We start from the raw sequence: 18622 nt of genomic DNA, 5'->3' as shown, positions 1-18622 counted from the left end.
AGGAGCGGATGGGGGCCTCCAGATTGTAAAAAAGGTAGTTGAGTGCTAATGACGGTTTTGAGCCGTCATTAGCACTCAAGGGTAATGTTTCTTTTGTACCATGATAAAATCATACATATGTGTATTAGCCTATAGCTGCTATCTATATGATTTCTATGATTTGCCAGCTGTAGGACGGCATTCTCCATTTTCCAGCCTACCTGGGTAGTTGTGGTATAGCCAAGGCCTTTATGATACTGGTGACTTCAGCGATGCACAACAGAGCACTGCCAACAACGTTCTTCTCTTCTGGCCCCTCTGCAGAGATGAGGTCAACTGCAGCACTTAACACAGGCACAAACACTTGCTGTTTCTGTGCACCAAAGCATTTGCACAGCAGCTTCAAACTGTACAGAGCAGTCTGTCTGTTTATGGCTTGCTCTTCCTCTGCCACGTTGGCTTTTCGATGCACAACAGAAAGGAGATCTTTAATCAGACCTAAAAGCAGCTCCACCTACAAATAAATAAGCACACACAAACAGATCTACTGAATCCGCACAATATTGACCTAAGAAGTGAAGTATTTGTTACATATACTACAGAAGAAATGCAAGGTATTATAATCATTTGTATAGCGCCACAAAATTCTATAGAGCTGGAATTATTATTAAATAATAAGAATAAAAAAAACCCATTTACATCATGCCTCCAAATAGCATTTTAGCAAACAAAATGCTACTGTACTTAAAAATGTTCTATTACTCATAAATATATGATCAAAACTTAAAGGGCCATAATACCCAAATGTTGAAACACTTTAAAGTAATGCAGCATAGCTGCAAAAAGCTGACTAGAAAATATCACCTGAACATCTCTATGTAAAAAAGAAAAATATTTTACCTCAAAGTATTTATACCCCATTGTAAAGGGCTTTAAGCAGCAAATCAGTATGTCTGTCCCGGAACAGGCAAGGGAGTGAGCCTCGTGCACACTCATGTTATTTCCATATTCAGTTTAAGGAAGTTTACTATGAAATCTCATGAGAGTTAAGTGAAATCTCATGAGATCACAGTAAAAGAATTCATGACCTCAGCACTGCTGATGCTGATTGGCTACTGTTCATTTCTTCCTTCTTTTTTTTTTCTTACCTGCAGCTGGGCAGTGATTGAAAGATAACTTTTTACACAGCACTAACTCTTGTGAGCTGAGGAAGTTGTGAGGTAAAATATTCTACTTTTCTACATAGAAATGTTTAAGGGGTTATTTTCCCGTCCGCTTTTTACAGTTATGCTGCATCATTTTCAAATGATTTAGCATATGAGTATTATGTCCCTTTAGAGGAATAGTAAACATACAAAAATATAAACTATACTTACCTGATAATTTCATTTCCATCGTTTGGAGGAGAGTCCACGGCTTCATTCATTACTTGTGGGAAATAAGAACCTGGCCACCAGGAGGAGGCAATGACACCCCAGACAAAGGCTTAAATACCTCCCCCACTTCCCTCATCCCGTAGTCATTCTGCCGAGGGAACAAGGAACAGTAGGAGAAATATCAGGGTATAAATTGTGCCAGAAGAACAAACTAAATTTAGGTCCGCCCACCGGAGCAATAGGCAGGAGCCGTGGACTCTCCTCCCCACGATGGAAATTAAATTATCAGGTAAGCATAATTTATATTTTCCATCTAAAGGGGAGGAGAGTCCACAGCTTCATTCATTACTTGTGGGAACAAATACCCTAGCTCTAGAGGACACTGAAGGCAAGAGGCAGACCCTAATCTCAGGGCCCAACAGTCTGTAAAACCATTCTCCAAAAAACCGCTTCCGCCGAAGCAAAAACGTCAAATTTTTAATGTAAGTAAAGGTATGTAAGGAGGACCAGGTGGCCGCCTTACAAATCTGCTCCATAGAGGCCTCATTCTTGAAGGCCCACGAAGAATCCACAGCTCTAGTTGAATGAGCCGTGATCCTCTGAGGAGGCTAATATTCCGCTGTCTCGTAGGCCAAGCAAATCATGCTCCTCAACCAACGGAACCCTCTGCAACACCTTCAGAACCAAGTTAAAGCTCCAATGAGGAGCAGATGGTCTAAAAACAGGCCTGATTCTAGACAAAGCCTGAACAAAAGACTGAATATCAGGAATCTCAGTGAGCCTCTTGTGTAACAGAACAGATAATGCCGAAATCTGTCCCTTCAAGGAACTAACAGCAAGCCCCTTCTCCAGTCCATCCTGGAGAAAGAACAGAATCCTGGATCTCTTAACCTTGTGCCAAGAATATCCATGCTTTTCACACCAGGACAAGTCCTCCCCACCTTATGATAGATGCGACGAGTGACCGGCTTCCTGGCCTGAACAAGAGTATCAACCACTCTATCAGAAAACCCTCTCTTGGCCAAGACTAGGCATTCAATCTCCACGCAGTCAGCCTCAGAGAATCTAGATTTTGATGTTGAAAAAAACCCTTTACCAACAGATCCCTGCGACAGGGTAACCTCCATGGAGGAGACGATGACATCCCCACCAGATCAGCAAACCACGTCCTCCGTGGCCATGACGGAGCAATCAGAATAACTGAAGCTTGCTCCTGTTTGATGCGGGCCACTACACGAGGTAGAAGTGGCAACGGTGGAAAAATGTAAACTAGGTTGAACCCCCAAAGTGTTGCCAAGGCATCCATCAGCTCTGCCTGGGGATCCCTGGACCGCAAACCGTATCTGGGTAGCTTGCAATTGAGTCTGGACACCATGAGATCTATCTCCGAAGTCCCCCATTCATGACATATCTCCGCAAACACCTCGGGGTGGAGAGACCATTCTCCCGGATGGAAGGAGTGCCGGCTGAGAAAATCCGCTTCCCAGTTGTCCACACCCGGAATGTGGATTGCTGAGAGCGAGCAGCTGTGGGACTCTGCCCATTCCAATATCCGAGAAACCTGCCTCATCGCTAGGGAGCTTCTCGTCCCCCCTGATGGTTGATGTAAGCCACCGAGGTAATGTTGTCTGTCTGGAATCTGATGAAGCTGAACGAACCCAGAAGAGGCCACGCCTTCAGAGCATTGTAGATCGCTCGAAGTTCCAGAATATTGATCGGGAGGAGACACTCCTCTCGAGACCATTTTCCCTGTGCCATCCTGGCACCCCAAACAGCTCCCCATCCTGCCAGACTTGCGTCCGTGGTCACAATCTCCCAGGACGGATGTCCCTTGGGACAGTTGTTCCGGGCAATTCCACCAAGAGAGGGATTCCCTCGTCCGATCGTCCAGAGAAATCTGTTGGGATAGGTCTGTATGATCGCCGTTCCACTGTCTCAACATGCACAACTGAAGAGGTCTGAGATGGAACCTGGCGAATGAAATGACATTGATGCTGGATACCATGAGCCTGATCACCTCCATACTCTGAGCCACAGAGGGACTGGAGTAGTACAGAAGGGCAAGACAAGCGGATGCAATCTTCCTGCGTCGCTGATCTGTGAGAAATATCTTCATAGATATAGAATCTATTATCGTTCCAAGAAACTCCACGCTGTTGCTGGGAATCAGGGAGCTCTTTCCCGAGTTTATCTTCCAACCGTAAGATTGGAGCAAAAGCAGAAGGGCCCTCGAATGATCTTCTGCAAGACTGAATGCTACTGCCAGCAGTGTCCCCAGAACCTTTGTGAAGACACTCGGGGCCTTTTGCCAGACCAAAGGAAAGGGCCACAAACTGGAAATGTTGGTCCAGAAATACAAATCTCAGGAACCTGAAATGATCCCTGTGGATTGGCACATGAAGGTAGGCATCCTTCAAGTCTATTGTCATCATATACTGACCCTCTTAAAACTAGGGGCAGAATAGACCTGACCGTTTCCATTTTGAACGATGGAACAGCCAGAAAACTGTTTAAACATTTTAGGTCTAGAAATAGGGCGGAACATGCCGTCCTCCTTTGAGGCCACAAAAAGGTTTGAATAGTACCCTAGACCCCTTTCTGCTGGGGGTACTGGTACAATAACTCAGAGAGAAGAGAGATCCCTCACACATTCTAGAAAGGTTCTCTCTTTTCTGGTCTGGAAGACAGATATGACAGGAGGAATCTACCCCTGGGCAGATGAGTTTTGAACCCTATCCTGTATCCTTGGGCGACAACCTCCAAAACCCAAGGGTCCTGAACATCCTGCAACCAGGCCTCTGAGAAGAGAGACAATCTGCCCCCTACTTGGTCCAGAGACCGGTCGGTGGCCACCCCTTTATGCCGACTTTGTTTTGGTGGTCTTCTTGTTCTGCTTGGACTTGTTCCAAGACTGAGCTGGCTTCCAAGCACCCTTGAACTGATCCGCTTTCGCAGCGGGCTGCTGGTGCTGGTCCTTGTCCGCACAAAAGGGACAAAACGTAGATCCCTTAGGCTTAACCTTCTTATCCTGCAGTAGGAAAGCACCCTTGCCTCCCGTAACCGTGGATACATATGATCCAATCCTGGACAGAACAGGATATTTCCCTGAAAGGGAAGGTATAACAGTCTGGACTTAGAGGTCATGTCCGCAGACCACGACTTTTAGCCACAGAGCCCTGCAGCCTAGTACAGAAAACCCTGAAACCTTAGCATTCAGGCTAATAATTTGCATATTGGCATCACAAATAAAAGAATTAGCTACCCTCAAGGCCTTAATTCTCTCTTGTATTTCGTCGAGGGGAGTCTCCCTCTCGACCATATAAGACAGAGATTTGCACCAACAAGTCGCAGCTCCGGCTTCCGCCACTGCCAGCTGAAAAACAAACCTTGTGTGTTAAAACATTTTCCTTAACATGTTTTCTAACTTCTTATCCATGGGCTCTTTGAACAACGAACTATCCTCAAGAGAAATCGTCGTCCACTTCGTAAGCATAGAGATAGCACCATCCACCTTAGGGACAGTCCCCCATAGCTCAAGCTGAGAGTCCAGGACGGGGAACAGTTTCTTAAAAAGGGAGAAGGGGAAAAGGAAGAACCTAATCCCTCCCATTCATTCTTAATAATGTTAGCCATCTTAACAGGAACCAAGAAGGTCTGAGGTACCACCCTGTCCTCATACACTTTATCAAGCTTAGGAATCGAGGGTTCCTCCGGTAGTTTCGGTTCCAGAACCTCGAGAGTAGCAAGCACCTGCCTCAACAAAAAGCGCAAATTTTCCATCCTAAACCTAAAGTCAGGCTCCTCTGCAGACGGAGCTTTAGATGACATGGATTCCGACCCAGAAGGAACATGCTCCGAAGAGACGGAGTCGTCCTCGTCAGCGGATAACCTTTCCAAGATTTCCATAGGAGAATATGACTCCTGGGCCGGATCGCCATATTGTACCCTACGCTTGCGCTTAGCAGAACGTGGTAAGGCACTAATCACCTTAGAGACCGCATTTTGCAGTTGATCTGCAAAGTCTGAGGGCCAACTGATTTGCCCCAAAGGAAAAATAGACATGCCCTGGGGTGCTGCATGTGTACTCGGAGTTGAATGTAGGGGACACACCTCATGGAACGGGGAGCCCTCAGGAGGTAGATGGCTCAGTAGTACTAGACATTCTCTTCTTTCGAGAAGTCGAGACCTTATCAAGGCAAGGGGAACATAGTTTAGCAGGCGGATCTACCGGAACCTCCTCACAATAAACACAGGTACTAGACTTAGTTAAAGTAGGAGAACCCTCTAACGCATCAGTGTCCTCACTAGATGGCGGCTTTATTACGGACTTGTTCTAAAATAAACAATGCCACCTTTATAACCTCCAATGGCCGGGGCACTCACCACCTCCTAGGACCCGGACCACAGAAACCGTTGCGTCTCCTGCACCACCAGAAGAGCAAAGAAGTAGATTAGGCCACACCCGGTCAGAAGGAATGCCCCTGCACTAGGGAGAAAGCACGCCAAAACAGCCGCGCAAATACTCCCAGAAGGAAACTAAAGTTCCCCCATTGCCAGAGCCTCATCTCACACATATTGCAGCAATGACACAATAAACAATATTATGTATAAACCCCCCCTGTTCAATAATCCCCTTACTAGGGATGATAAACCTTGATTCTATAAAGATAAGAGGCATCACACTGTGACCCAGTCTTCTGCGTTCTCATTATGTGTATAAAAATGAAACAATCTTACCAGAATCTACGCCGTGGAACAAAAACACGGCCTCTCAAGTTTGACATTGTAGTAGCATCACTCCTGCCATAGACTTGAGTGTAGGAAGCAGGCAGCGAAACCCGTCAACGCTGATTGCTTATGAAGCTGTTAAAATGAGTCGGGATGGTTTCGCAGAAAGACTCTCCCTGCATCTCCGGACTCTAACATTTACCCAAGCTCTCACTGAGAGGCTGACAGGACTACTTAAAACTCCAGTCCCATTCCGAAGAGTACTACCCTCCATAAGAGACTACTCTGGATCTTCCGACACTTCTCTGCCAACCTCCTGTGACGAAAGGCAAAGAATGACTGGGGGATAAGGGAAGTGGGGGAGGTGTTTAAGCCTTTGGCTGGGGTGTCTTTGCCTTCTACTGGTGGCCAGGTTCTTATTTCCCACAAGTAATGAATGAAGCCGTGGACTCTCCTCCCCTTTAGATGGAAATAATGTTATATAATTCTGCACATAGTGCAGAATTATATAACATTATCTTAACGGCACCTTTATAAATCTAAAGCATTTCCTGAGTTTTTTTTATCGCGAAGCGCATTTGAAAAACTAGACCCCCTCAGTAGAACCTTGAGCAGAGTCCAACTTTGGGATAAAAAGATAATGTTATATAATTCTGCACTTTGTGCAGAATTATATCACATTATTTTGTATGTTTACTGTCCCTTTAAATAAATTTTGACAATAAGTAAAAGCTGTTTTAACATCCTATGAATGCTCAGTGAATATCAGCAGGAAGCACCTATCAAACAATGAGCATTTCCAGGAAGTCTCTATCAGCCAATGAGCATAAGAAGGAAGCTTAAAGGGTCATGAAACCACAAAAATGTATTTCATGAGTCAGATAGAACATACCATTTTAAATAACTTTCCAACCAACGTTTATTATAGGTAGGCTGAGAAGCTGGAAGCTAGCTGCTGATTGGTAGCTGCAGATATATAACTTATTGGCAACCAATGTGTTCAGCTAGCTCCCAGCAGTGCACTGCAGCTTTCTTCAATAAAGTATACAGAGAGAAAGAAGCAAAGAACAGCATTAAACTGAAAGGTTTTTTAAAATGTAATGCTTTATCTAAACCATGAAAGAAGAATTTTGGGTTTCATGTCCATATAAATAGCTTTCATAAGGATTTTTATTTATTTTTTTCGGGGGGAAAAAATGCTAACCTGTTTAGATGCTGCTCTTTAAGTATGGGCAGTAGAATTTTTATTTTATATCATTTCCCTTTAATCAACCATCAGCAGCTGATAAATAAAAGTATTTTTTATAGAATGTAAACGTATTAACAGTATGCAGTAAAATTCTGTTTTAAAGTAAGCAGGAAAAACAATTTCATTTTCAATCCAATTTCAAAATACAAAGTTATAACTGTACCAAAAATGATAAAATGTATTTTTTCTATTGCAAAATGAGACTTGCGGCCTTGGTGAGTGGGCTGAACAAAAGGAAGCGGACGCGATTATCTCAGCTAGAAAATTATGTTTAAAAAACTAAAAGCGAATTGTAGATAAAGTATTATGAAAATGCTGCTATTTGTTTGTATTTTTGTTGTATTTATGGTTGTTGTTATCTGTTCCCTGCAATATTCTGCATTCCAGAGAGCTTAATTACTTTCTATAGGAGACAGCTCACCAGTCACTGGGACTTCATCTGTGGATTTCGGTTGAGAAATCATTTGATCGACCCCTTTTAGGTATTGCTAATACTAGGTTGTCATTTTATTTTTTTCCACTCAAATTCTGTAACCCCCCCCCCCCAGCCAACTCTATCCGTATAATCCCTTGAGGGTCCAAGGACCCCCGGTTAAGAGCCTCTGAAAGTAAAAGCACAGTTAGCAAATGTATTGGCTACAAAGAATAGGACGAATGTTGCTGTCAGTGTCATAGATTCAAGGGCATCACACAGGGAAAAAAAAAAAAAAAAGACTACTATAATTTTATTGATATAAAACATTCTAACAAAAGTGATTCCCACGCATCTGTGCGACTGAAGAACTAGATTTAGTAAATGATACAGTAAACTCATATGAAATGCCCCATCAGACAGGATTAGTGTTAAGAATAATAGACAAGCACACTGCAATGAAGCTGCAGTATTGCACTAGAATATTAAATATTGACATTTAAAGAATATTGTGCCGAAATAAGTTTGTTGCATGGCCTATTTGGAGTTGTTAACCTGATGAACTGTGGCTATATAAGAGAACATTAACTAAACATAAAACCTAGTTCATTTGTTGAATGTCGGCCAGGGAAATGCATATTTGATGAAACTGCAGAACTGCAGCACAGAATGATTACAATCTTTATAGTATAGTAAGTCCGGTCTCTCACCTGCTCCCCCTCCCACCGCGTGCGCTGCTGTAGTTTGTTGTTCAAAAGATCCATGGCTTTGCGTCGTACAGACGGCAGCTGATTGGACATAAGTCCTCGAATTACTGGGATAAATGTTTCTGTAGGCAGCAAAGCGTTGACCTGTAAAAATGTGGGAAGGAAAGGAATTCATTAACTGTGATAGCCAAAGTAAATGCAATGAATGAGAATTCAATTTCTAATCTGGATTTCAAAATGAACAATAAAGTGTATTAAGTCCTGCATGTGTCAACCCCTCTCTAGAATCCTTGTACAAAGAGAACATTCATTTTTTGTATATAAAAAAAAAAAAAAAAAACATAATTTATGCTTACCTGATAAATTCCTTTCTTCTGTTGTGTGATCAGTCCACGGGTCATCATTACTTCTGGGATATTATCTGCTCCCCTACAGGAAGTGCAAGAGGATTCACCCAGCAGAGTTGCTATATAGCTCCTCCCCTCTACGTCACCTCCAGTCATTCGACCAAAGACCAACGAGAAAGGAGAAGCCAAGGGTGTAGTGGTGACTGGATTATAATTTAAAAAATATTTACCTGCCTTAAAAAACAGGGCGGGCCGTGGACTGATCACACAACAGAAGAAAGGAATTTATCAGGTAAGCATAAATTATGTTTTCTTCTGTTATGTGTGATCAGTCCACGGGTCATCATTACTTCTGGGATACCAATACCAAAGCAAAAGTACACGGATGACGGGAGGGATAGGCAGGCTCATTATACAGAAGGAACCACTGCCTGAAGAACCTTTCTCCCAAAAATAGCCTCCGAAGAAGCAAAAGTATCAAATTTGTAAAATTTGGAAAAAGTATGAAGCGAAGACCAAGTTGCAGCCTTGCAAATCTGTTCAACAGAGGCCTCATTCTTAAAGGCCCAAGTGGAAGCCACAGCTCTAGTAGAATGAGCTGTAATTCTTTCAGGAGGCTGCTGTCCAGCAGTCTCATAGGCTAAACGAATTATGCTACGAAGCCAGAAGGAGAGAGAGGTAGCCGAAGCCTTATGACCTCTCCTCTGACCAGAGTACACGACAAACAGGGAAGACGTTTGTCGAAAATCCTTAGTTGCCTGCAAGTAGAACTTGAGGGCACGAACTACATCCAGATTGTGTAGAAGACGTTCCTTCTTTGAAGAAGGATTTGGACACAAGGATGGAACAACAATCTCTTGATTGATATTCCTGTTAGTGACTACCTTAGGTAAGAACCCAGGTTTAGTACGCAGAACTACCTTGTCTGAGTGAAAGATCAGATAAGGAGAATCACAATGTAAGGCTGATAATTCAGAGACTCTTCGAGCCGAGGAAATAGCCATTAAAAATAGAACTTTCCAAGATAACAATTTTATATCAATGGAATGAAGGGGTTCGAACGGAACACCCTGTAAAACGTTAAGAACTAAGTTTAAACTCCATGGCGGAGCAACAGTTTTAAACACAGGCTTGATCCTAGCTAAAGCCTGACAAAATGCCTGGACGTCTGGATTTTCTGACAGACGCTTGTGTAACAAGATGGACAGAGCTGAGATCTGTCCCTTTAATGAGCTAGCCGATAAACCCTTTTCTAAACCTTCTTGTAGAAAGGACAATATCCTAGGAATCCTAACCTTACTCCAGGAGTAATCTTTGGATTCACACCAGTATAGGTATTTACGCCATATTTTATGGTAAATCTTTCTGGTAACAGGCTTCCTAGCCTGTATCAGGGTATCAATAACCGACTCAGAAAAACCACGTTGTGATAAAATCAAGCGTTCAATTTCCAAGCAGTCAGCTTCAGAGAAGTTAGATTTTGATGTTTGAATGGACCCTGTATCAGAAGGTCCTGTCTTAGAGGTAGAGACCAAGGCGGACAGGATGACATGTCCACTAGATCTGCATACCAAGTCCTGCGTGGCCATGCAGGTGCTATTAGAATCACTGATGCTCTCTCCTGTTTGATTTTGGCAATCAATCGAGGAAGCAGCGGGAAGGGTGGAAACACATAAGCCATCCTGAAGTTCCAAGGTGCTGTCAAAGCATCTATCAGAACCGCTCCCGGATCCCTGGATCTGGATCCGTAGCGAGGAAGTTTGGCGTTCTGGCGAGACGCCATGAGATCTATATCTGGTTTGCCCCAACGTCGAAGTATTTGGACAAAGACCTCCGGATGAAGTTCCCACTCCCCCGGATGAAACGTCTGGCGACTCAAGAAATCCGCCTCCCAGTTCTCCACTCCCGGGATGTGGATTGCTGACAGGTGGCAAGAGTGAGACTCTGCCCAGCGAAATATCTTTGATACTTCCATCATTGCTAGGGAGCTTCTTGTCCCTCCCTGATGGTTGATGTAAGCTACAGTCGTGATGTTGTCCGACTGAAACCTGATGAACCCCCGAGTTTTTAACTGGGGCCAAGCTAGAAGGGCATTGAGAACTGCTCTCAATTCCAGAATGTTTATCGGCAGGAGACTTTCCTCCTGACTCCAATGTCCCTGAGCCTTCAGAGAATTCCAGACAGCGCCCCAACCTAGTAGGCTGGCGTCTGTTGTTACAATTGTCCAGTCCGGCCTGCTGAATGGCATCCCCCTGGACAGATGTGGCCGAGAAAGCCACCATAGAAGAGAGTTTCTGGTCTCTTGATCCAGATTCAGAGTGGGGAACAAATCTGAGTAATCCCCATTCCACTGACTCAGCATGCACAATTGCAGCGGTCTGAGATGTAGGCGTGCAAAGGGTACTATGTCCATTGCTGCTACCATTAAGCCGATCACCTCCATGCATTGAGCTACTGACGGGAGTTGAATGGAATGAAGGACACGGCATGCATTTAGAAGCTTTGTTAATCTGTCTTCTGTCAGATAAATCTTCATTTCTACAGAATCTATAAGAGTCCCCAAGAATTGAACTCTTGTGAGAGGAAAGAGAGAACTCTTCTTTTCGTTCACTTTCCATCCATGCGACCTGAGAAATGCCAGAACTAACTCTGTATGAGACTTGGCAGTATGAGACTTGGCAGTTTGAAAGCTTGAAGCTTGTATCAGAATGTCGTCTAGGTACGGAGCTACCGAAATTCCTCGCGGTCTTAGTACCGCCAGAAGGGCACCCAGAACCTTTGTGAAGATTCTTGGAGCCGTAGCCAATCCGAATGGAAGGGCTACAAACTGGTAATGCCTGTTTAAGAAGGCAAACCTTAGATACCGGTAATGATCTTTGTGAATCGGTATGTGAAGGTAAGCATCCTTTAAATCCACTGTGGTCATGTACTGACCCTTTTGGATCATGGGTAAGATTGTCCGAAAAGTTTCCATTTTGAACGATGGAACTCTTAGGAATTTGTTTAGGATCTTTAAATCCAAGATTGGCCTGAAAGTTCCCTCTTTTTTGGGAACCACAAACAGGTTTGAGTAAAACCCTTGTCCTTGTTCCGACCGCGGAACCGGATGGATCACTCCCATTAATAATAGATCTTGTACACAGCGTAGAAACGCGTCTTTCTTTATTTGGTTTGTTGACAACCTTGACAGATGAAATCTCCCTCTTGGGGGAGAGAATTTGAAGTCTAGAAGGTATCCCTGAGATATGATCTCTAGCGCCCAGGGATCCTGGACATCTCTTGCCCAAGCCTGGGCGAAGAGAGAGAGTCTGCCCCCCACTAGATCCGGTCCCGGATCGGGGGCCCTCGGTTCATGCTGTCTTAGGGGCAGCAGCAGGTTTCCTGGCCTGCTTGCCCTTATTCCAGGACTGGTTAGGTTTCCAGCCTTGTCTGTAACGAGCAACAGCTCCTTCCTGTTTTGGTGCAGTGGAAGTTGATGCTGTTCCTGCTTTGAAATTCCGAAAGGGACGAAAAATAGACTGTCTAGCCTTAGCTTTGGCTTTGTCTTGAGGTAGAGCGTGGCCCTTACCCCCTGTAATGTCAGCAATAATTTCTTTCAAACCGGGCCCAAATAAAGTTTGCCCCTTGAAAGGTATATTAAGTAATTTGGACTTAGAAGTTACATCAGCCGACCAGGATTTTAGCCACAGCGCCCTACGTGCCTGAATGGCGAATCCTGAATTCTTAGCCGTAAGTTTGGTTAAATGTACTACGGCCTCCGAAATGAATGAATTAGCTAGTTTAAGGACTCTAAGCCTGTCCGTAATGTCGTCCAGCGTAGCTGAACTAAGGTTCTCTTCCAGAGACTCAATCCAAAATGCTGCCGCAGCCGTAATCGGCGCGATGCATGCAAGGGGTTGCAATATAAAACCTTGTTGAACAAACATTTTCTTAAGGTAACCCTCTAATTTTTTATCCATAGGATCTGAAAAAGCACAGCTATCCTCCACCGGGATAGTGGTGCGCTTAGCTAAAGTAGAAACTGCTCCCTCCACCTTAGGGACCGTTTGCCATAAGTCCCGTGTGGTGGCGTCTATTGGAAACATCTTTCTAAATATTGGAGGGGGTGAGAACGGCACACCGGGTCTATCCCACTCCTTAGTAACAATTTCAGTTAATCTCTTAGGTATAGGAAAAACGTCAGTACTCGCCGGTACCGCAAAGTATTTATCCAACCTACACATTTTCTCTGGTATTGCAACAGTGTTACAATCGTTAAGAGCCGCTAAGACCTCCCCTAGTAATACACGGAGGTTTTCCAATTTAAATTTAAAATTTGAAATATCTGAATCCAATCTGCTTGGATCAGAACCGTCACCTACAGAATGAAGCTCTCCGTCCTCATGCTCTGCAAGCTGTGACGCAGTATCAGACATGGCCCTAGAATTAACAGCGCACTCTGTTCTCACCCCAGAGTGATCACGCTTGCCTCTTAGTTCTGGTAATTTAGCCAAAACTTCAGTCATAACAGTAGCCATATCTTGTAATGTTATCTGTAATGGCTGCCCAGATGTACTAGGCGCCATAATATCACGCACCTCCCGGGCGGGAGATGCAGGTACTGACACGTGAGGCGAGTTAGTCGGCATAACTCTCCCCTCGCTGTTTGGTGAAATTTGTTCAATTTGTACAGATTGGCTTTTATTTAAAGTAGCATCAATACAGTTAGTACATAAATTTCTATTGGGCTCCACCTTGGCATTGGAACAAATGACACAGGTATCTTCCTCTGAATCAGACATGTTTAACACACTAGCAATAAACATGCAACTCGGTTACAATCTTATTTAACAAAAACGTACTGTGCCTCAAGAAGCACTAAACGATTAAATGACAGTTGAAATAATGAACTGAAAAACAGTTATGGCATCACACTTTAAAAACAACACAACTTTTTAGCAAAGGTTTGTTCCCATTAGTAAAATAACACTAATTAAATTTTAAACATAAAAATTACAGAGCAACGTTTTAAATCACAGTCACTATATAAGTCTCACAGCTCTGCTGAGAGAATCTACCACCCTTCAAAGAAGTTTGAAGACCTCTGAGTTCTGTTAGAGATGAACCGGATCATGCAGAAAATACAAGAGTAACTGACTGGAAATTTTTGATGCGTAGCAAAGAGCGCCAAAAACGGCCCCTCCCTCTCACACACAGCAGTGAGAGATAAACGAAACTGTCATAATTAAAACAAGCAAACTGCCAAGTGGAAAAATAATGCCCAAATATTTATTCACTCAGTACCTCATTAATGCAAACGATTCTACATTCCAGCAAAAACGTTTAACATGAAAAATACCTATTAAAAGGTTTAATGTACTTTTACAGAGTAATTCCGGTGAAATACCATCCCCAGAATACTAAAGTGTAGAGTATACATACATGTTCATTATAACGGTATGGCAGGATCTTTTCATCAATTCCATTCAGAAAATAAAACTGCTACATACCTCAATGCAGATTCAACTGCCCGCTGTCCCCTGATCTGAAGTTTTTTACCTCCCTCAGATGGCCGAGAAACAGCAATATGATCTTAACTACTCCGGTTAAAATCATAAGAAAAACTCTGGTAGATTCTTCTTCAAACTCTGCCAGAGAGGTAATAACACGCTCCGGTGCTATTGTAAAATAACAAACTTTTGATTGAAGTTCTAAAAACTAAGTATAATCACCATAGTCCTCTCACACCTCCTATCTAGTCTTTGGGTGCAAGAGAATGACTGGAGGTGACGTAGAGGGGAGGAGCTATATAGCAACTCTGCTGGGTGAATCCTCTTGCACTTCCTGTAGGGGAGCAGATAATATCCCAGAAGTAATGATGACCCGTGGACTGATCACACATAACAGAAGAAAAATACTTAATAATTAAAGGGACAGTAGTGTTGGGGGGGAAAATCACAAAAACAATAAGTGCTTTTTAAGATGGGACAACGGACACCTTGAATTTTTATATAAAATATTTAGTTAAGGGTAATGAAACAACTTTGAAATATAAATTAATTTAGCATAGAAAATTGAGCAACTTCTAAATCTGACCTCGATTAGCTTCTCCAATTAAGGTAAATGGTAGATGGAGCTTGGCTATTGAAAACTAATGGCAGCAAAAAAAGGTTGTTAATTTGTTTAAAAACATTTAGACTCGGCTGATATGTTATTCTATAGCAACATAACAAAAATGTCTTGTGTTTACTGTCCCTTTAAAATCTTCTTGGTAATTTAAATTATTCTAGTTCAAATATTACTTTCTATTTAATGTTCAATCAATCATTCAAAATAGTAAATGTAACATGAGGGTGTTCATTATCAAACACACTAGGAAAGTCAATATTTGAATATTAATGTATCTATATGGATATTTTTCCTAAATCAGATTAATTTGACATAAGTATGAACAGCCTTTTGAAATTCTAATGGTACAAAACCTCTAGGCCTTGAGTTATGGTCTAAGAAGGGTCCTACATCAATAAGAAATATAATATCGAGCATTTAAAGGGACAGTAAACACCTTGTAATTACAAGATGTTTCTGCTGTGTTGCTATATAACAACATAGCCAAATCTTAATGTTTTTAAAACAAATTATGATCCTTTTTATTGCAAATATTTATCAATAGCCAAACTCCACCCACAATTTGTCTAATTTGTAGGAGCCAATCCGGGCTTTAGTCTGCAGACAACAAGGCTAGCTGCAGTCATAAAGTTAGTGTAAAGTACTCAGTTTTGCAGTTGTTGTTAAAGCCAATTAGTGAAAGATGTAGCAGAGTTAGAGTTGAAAAGTCAGTAGAGTGATTCTTATGTTCTGAGAATTATAAAGTGCTCAATTTTCAGAGCTAAATTACATAAAAAGGGGCAAAATAAATAATAAAAATATATTGCAAAATGTTTCATTATACATAACATTTTATATACAAATCTCAAGGTGTTTACTGTCCCTTTAACATACAATCTAAAATGCAATTCAAGCTTAACTGGCAGAAATCTTCTAATATGAATTAAAGAAAAAAACAATAAGCCATAGTAACCAGAAGCACCAACATAAGCTAATGAACCATATTCTGAGTACCCACAAATATATCATACCAATGTATACATATAAAAAAAAAAAAAAATTTATGCTTACCTGATAAATCCAAAAAAACATAAAATGTGGAGTCTCGTGGACTTTCACCACCATAACAAAAATTAATGTATCATCATCAGGTAAGTATAAATTGTTTTCTTTCATACAGGTGGTGAGAGTCCACAATCCATAACTCTTGAAAAACCTTTAACACCAAGATTCCATGGAGGAGAAATTGGTTTAAAGGGACACTGAACCCACATTTTTATTTTGTGATTCAGACAGAGCATGCAATTTTAAGCAAGTTTCTAATTTACTCCCATTATCTAAATCTAAATCAGAACCAAATAATTTCTTTCCCTGAAAGGAAAGATATATTAGTCTAGATTTAGACACCATATCAGCAGACCAGGATTTAAGCCATAAGGCTCTCCTTGCAAGGACTGTCAAATACATATTTTTGACATTAATATTCATAATATGAAATACAGCCTCACAAATAAAAGAATTGGCACTCTTGAGTAAACTCAGAAGATTAGACCTAGCAGAATCCTCAGGATACTGCTCTGAAAGACTAGACAACCAGTAAGTAGAAGCAGCAGCTACATCAGCAATAGAAATAGCTGACCTGAGAATATAGCCTGCATGTAAAAAGGCCCTTCTATGAAAAGACTAACTTTCTGTCAAAAGGATCTTTAAAGGAAGTACCGTCTTCCAAAGCGTTTAGAAAGAGTGGAAATGGCCCCATTCCCCTTGGGAACCGTTTCCCACAAATCTGTATTATCAGCAGGTAAACGATATAACTTTTTAAATCTTGCAGGAGTAGTAAAATAATTACCTGGCTTAGACCATTACCTAGAATTTATGTCAGAGACAGCATCAGGAATAGGGAAAACAAAACTGAATGATTATAAGGCTTATCAGAAACTTTAGGATCTTTAACCCTTAAAGTGATTAAGGCCTCCTTTAAAAGAGAACAAATATGTTCAACTTTAAACAGCAAAGAGGAAATATTAGGTTCAACATCAGATGAGTCCTCATACCCAGAGGAAACTTCACCATCTGAAGACAAAACAGTACCCCTGGTCTCAAGGAACATAGTGATTGCAGAAGGTAAAATCTGAACTGACCTTTTACTCTTGTTTGAAGGCTGAAAACTGCAGCCTTATGTTTTTCACAGTAGGTGACACCTACCATATTAATCTGATTGCATTAACAAATCTAAACATGAGTCACATAAATGATCAGTAGAAGGCTCTTCAGCTCTCTTACAATAAAGCACACCTAATAATGGTAGAAAGGTGTTCAGGAGACTCAGTTTCTTGGGTAGATTTAGGGACAAAAATTAGACTGCTCTATTATAGCATACGGCAAAGCAATGCAATAAACACTAAAACCCCCTTAAAAAGCTCTTGAGGAGTGGAACCACTTACCCTTTCCAAAGCATCTTTTTAAATACACTCAGATGAACCGCAAATCAAAGCAGGAGACATTAACATAACGAACTAGGACAGATAATGCTCGTCAGCTAAAAATAGAATGTGCAAGAAAAACTAACATGACGCGTGTAAACCTAAAGGCTGGGGCGCAAAATATAAACTAAGCATGCCAAAAAAGCTGACACACATAAAACAGCAAGGGAATCGTGAAAGGATCTGTGCCAGGGTCATATATATTGGCAAGGAGCAGACAGGCAGACAAGTACTGAAACATATCGGGAGAGGTTATGGAACAGGAGTATATGGTAGATCCATAAAGGGAGACAAAAGACAAGTACCAGCGACCAATTATGGAGGGTTTATGATTTTTTTTCCATGAAGTGAAAAAAGAATCACAAACCATAACCCATATACATCCCCCTGACAAGCACTGCACTCTGAGGGGAAACCGGGCCTCAATATAGACTGAAAACCCATCTCTCCGAAGAATCAAAAGCACATCTTCATTATTGAAACAACTCCAGCAGAGGCAAAGAAAAGACTAAGGTATGTCTGGGGTGCAAGTTGTTTTATAGAGCTCTTGGGGTTTGGAAATCATTGCCGCCTCCTAGTGGAAGAGAAGAGTAATTTTCTAGAGTAATAGATCATTGCCTCTTACCAGCTGTATTAAAGAAATTAATACATACACATATATACACACACATATACATACATATACATACATTCATAAAAAAACAAACAGAAACATTTCCATCAAATAGTCCAAACATCAAGGTTGCAAGCAAGTATACATCCAACTACTGGTTAACCTTGCCTGCGGCCCACTCACACCTGCATGAATGAGCTAAAGCTATAACCAATCAACTACTGCAAACGTTTGGATTCAAAGGATTTCTGTATGTGCAACAAAAAGAATTTGATTCAACCACACCTAGTGACAGTTCTGTTAGCCTCCTTGCATCTAATGATGCCTCAACGTGCTACATCTTGGTGCTCCAGCACACAGGAAGTGGGGCCACATGCTTAGCTTACTGGGATTGGTCAGATACTAAAACTGAGGTGGCTGACATTCTGTATACAGTCAAGTCTTTATCACAATACACTAATGAGGGAAATAACACTATTTATTGGACTCCTACTTGATACTTAGAAGGATCAAATGTAATCTGTGTTCTGGAAGTTCCTTTTGGAGATACAATTTATCTTTTTAAAGCTTACATATATTATTTTTATATTTGGGCTATTTTATGGAGATATATCTATTTTTTTAATGGATGTACAGTACGT

The 18622-nt window shown here is 41.7% G+C and overlaps 1 protein-coding gene across 1 annotated transcript in view; it reads right to left on the bottom strand.

Annotated features, from left to right (window-relative positions):
- The window catches only part of HEATR1 (HEAT repeat containing 1), a 184475-nt gene that overhangs the window by 16464 nt on the left and 149389 nt on the right, over positions 1 to 18622 (bottom strand). Inside the window, exons 35-36 of the mRNA XM_053711938.1 lie at positions 8455 to 8595; positions 201 to 493 (exon numbers count right to left, since the gene is read on the bottom strand). Of these exons, the coding sequence (XP_053567913.1) occupies positions 201 to 493; positions 8455 to 8595 (434 nt within the window). The remainder of the gene's footprint in view (positions 1 to 200; positions 494 to 8454; positions 8596 to 18622) is intronic.

This window comes from Bombina bombina, chromosome 4 (genome assembly GCF_027579735.1).
Source record: "Bombina bombina isolate aBomBom1 chromosome 4, aBomBom1.pri, whole genome shotgun sequence".
NCBI lineage: Eukaryota > Metazoa > Chordata > Amphibia > Anura > Bombinatoridae > Bombina > Bombina bombina.
Note: the sequence above shows the minus strand (reverse complement) of the source record. Positions and strands in the feature narration are given on the sequence as shown.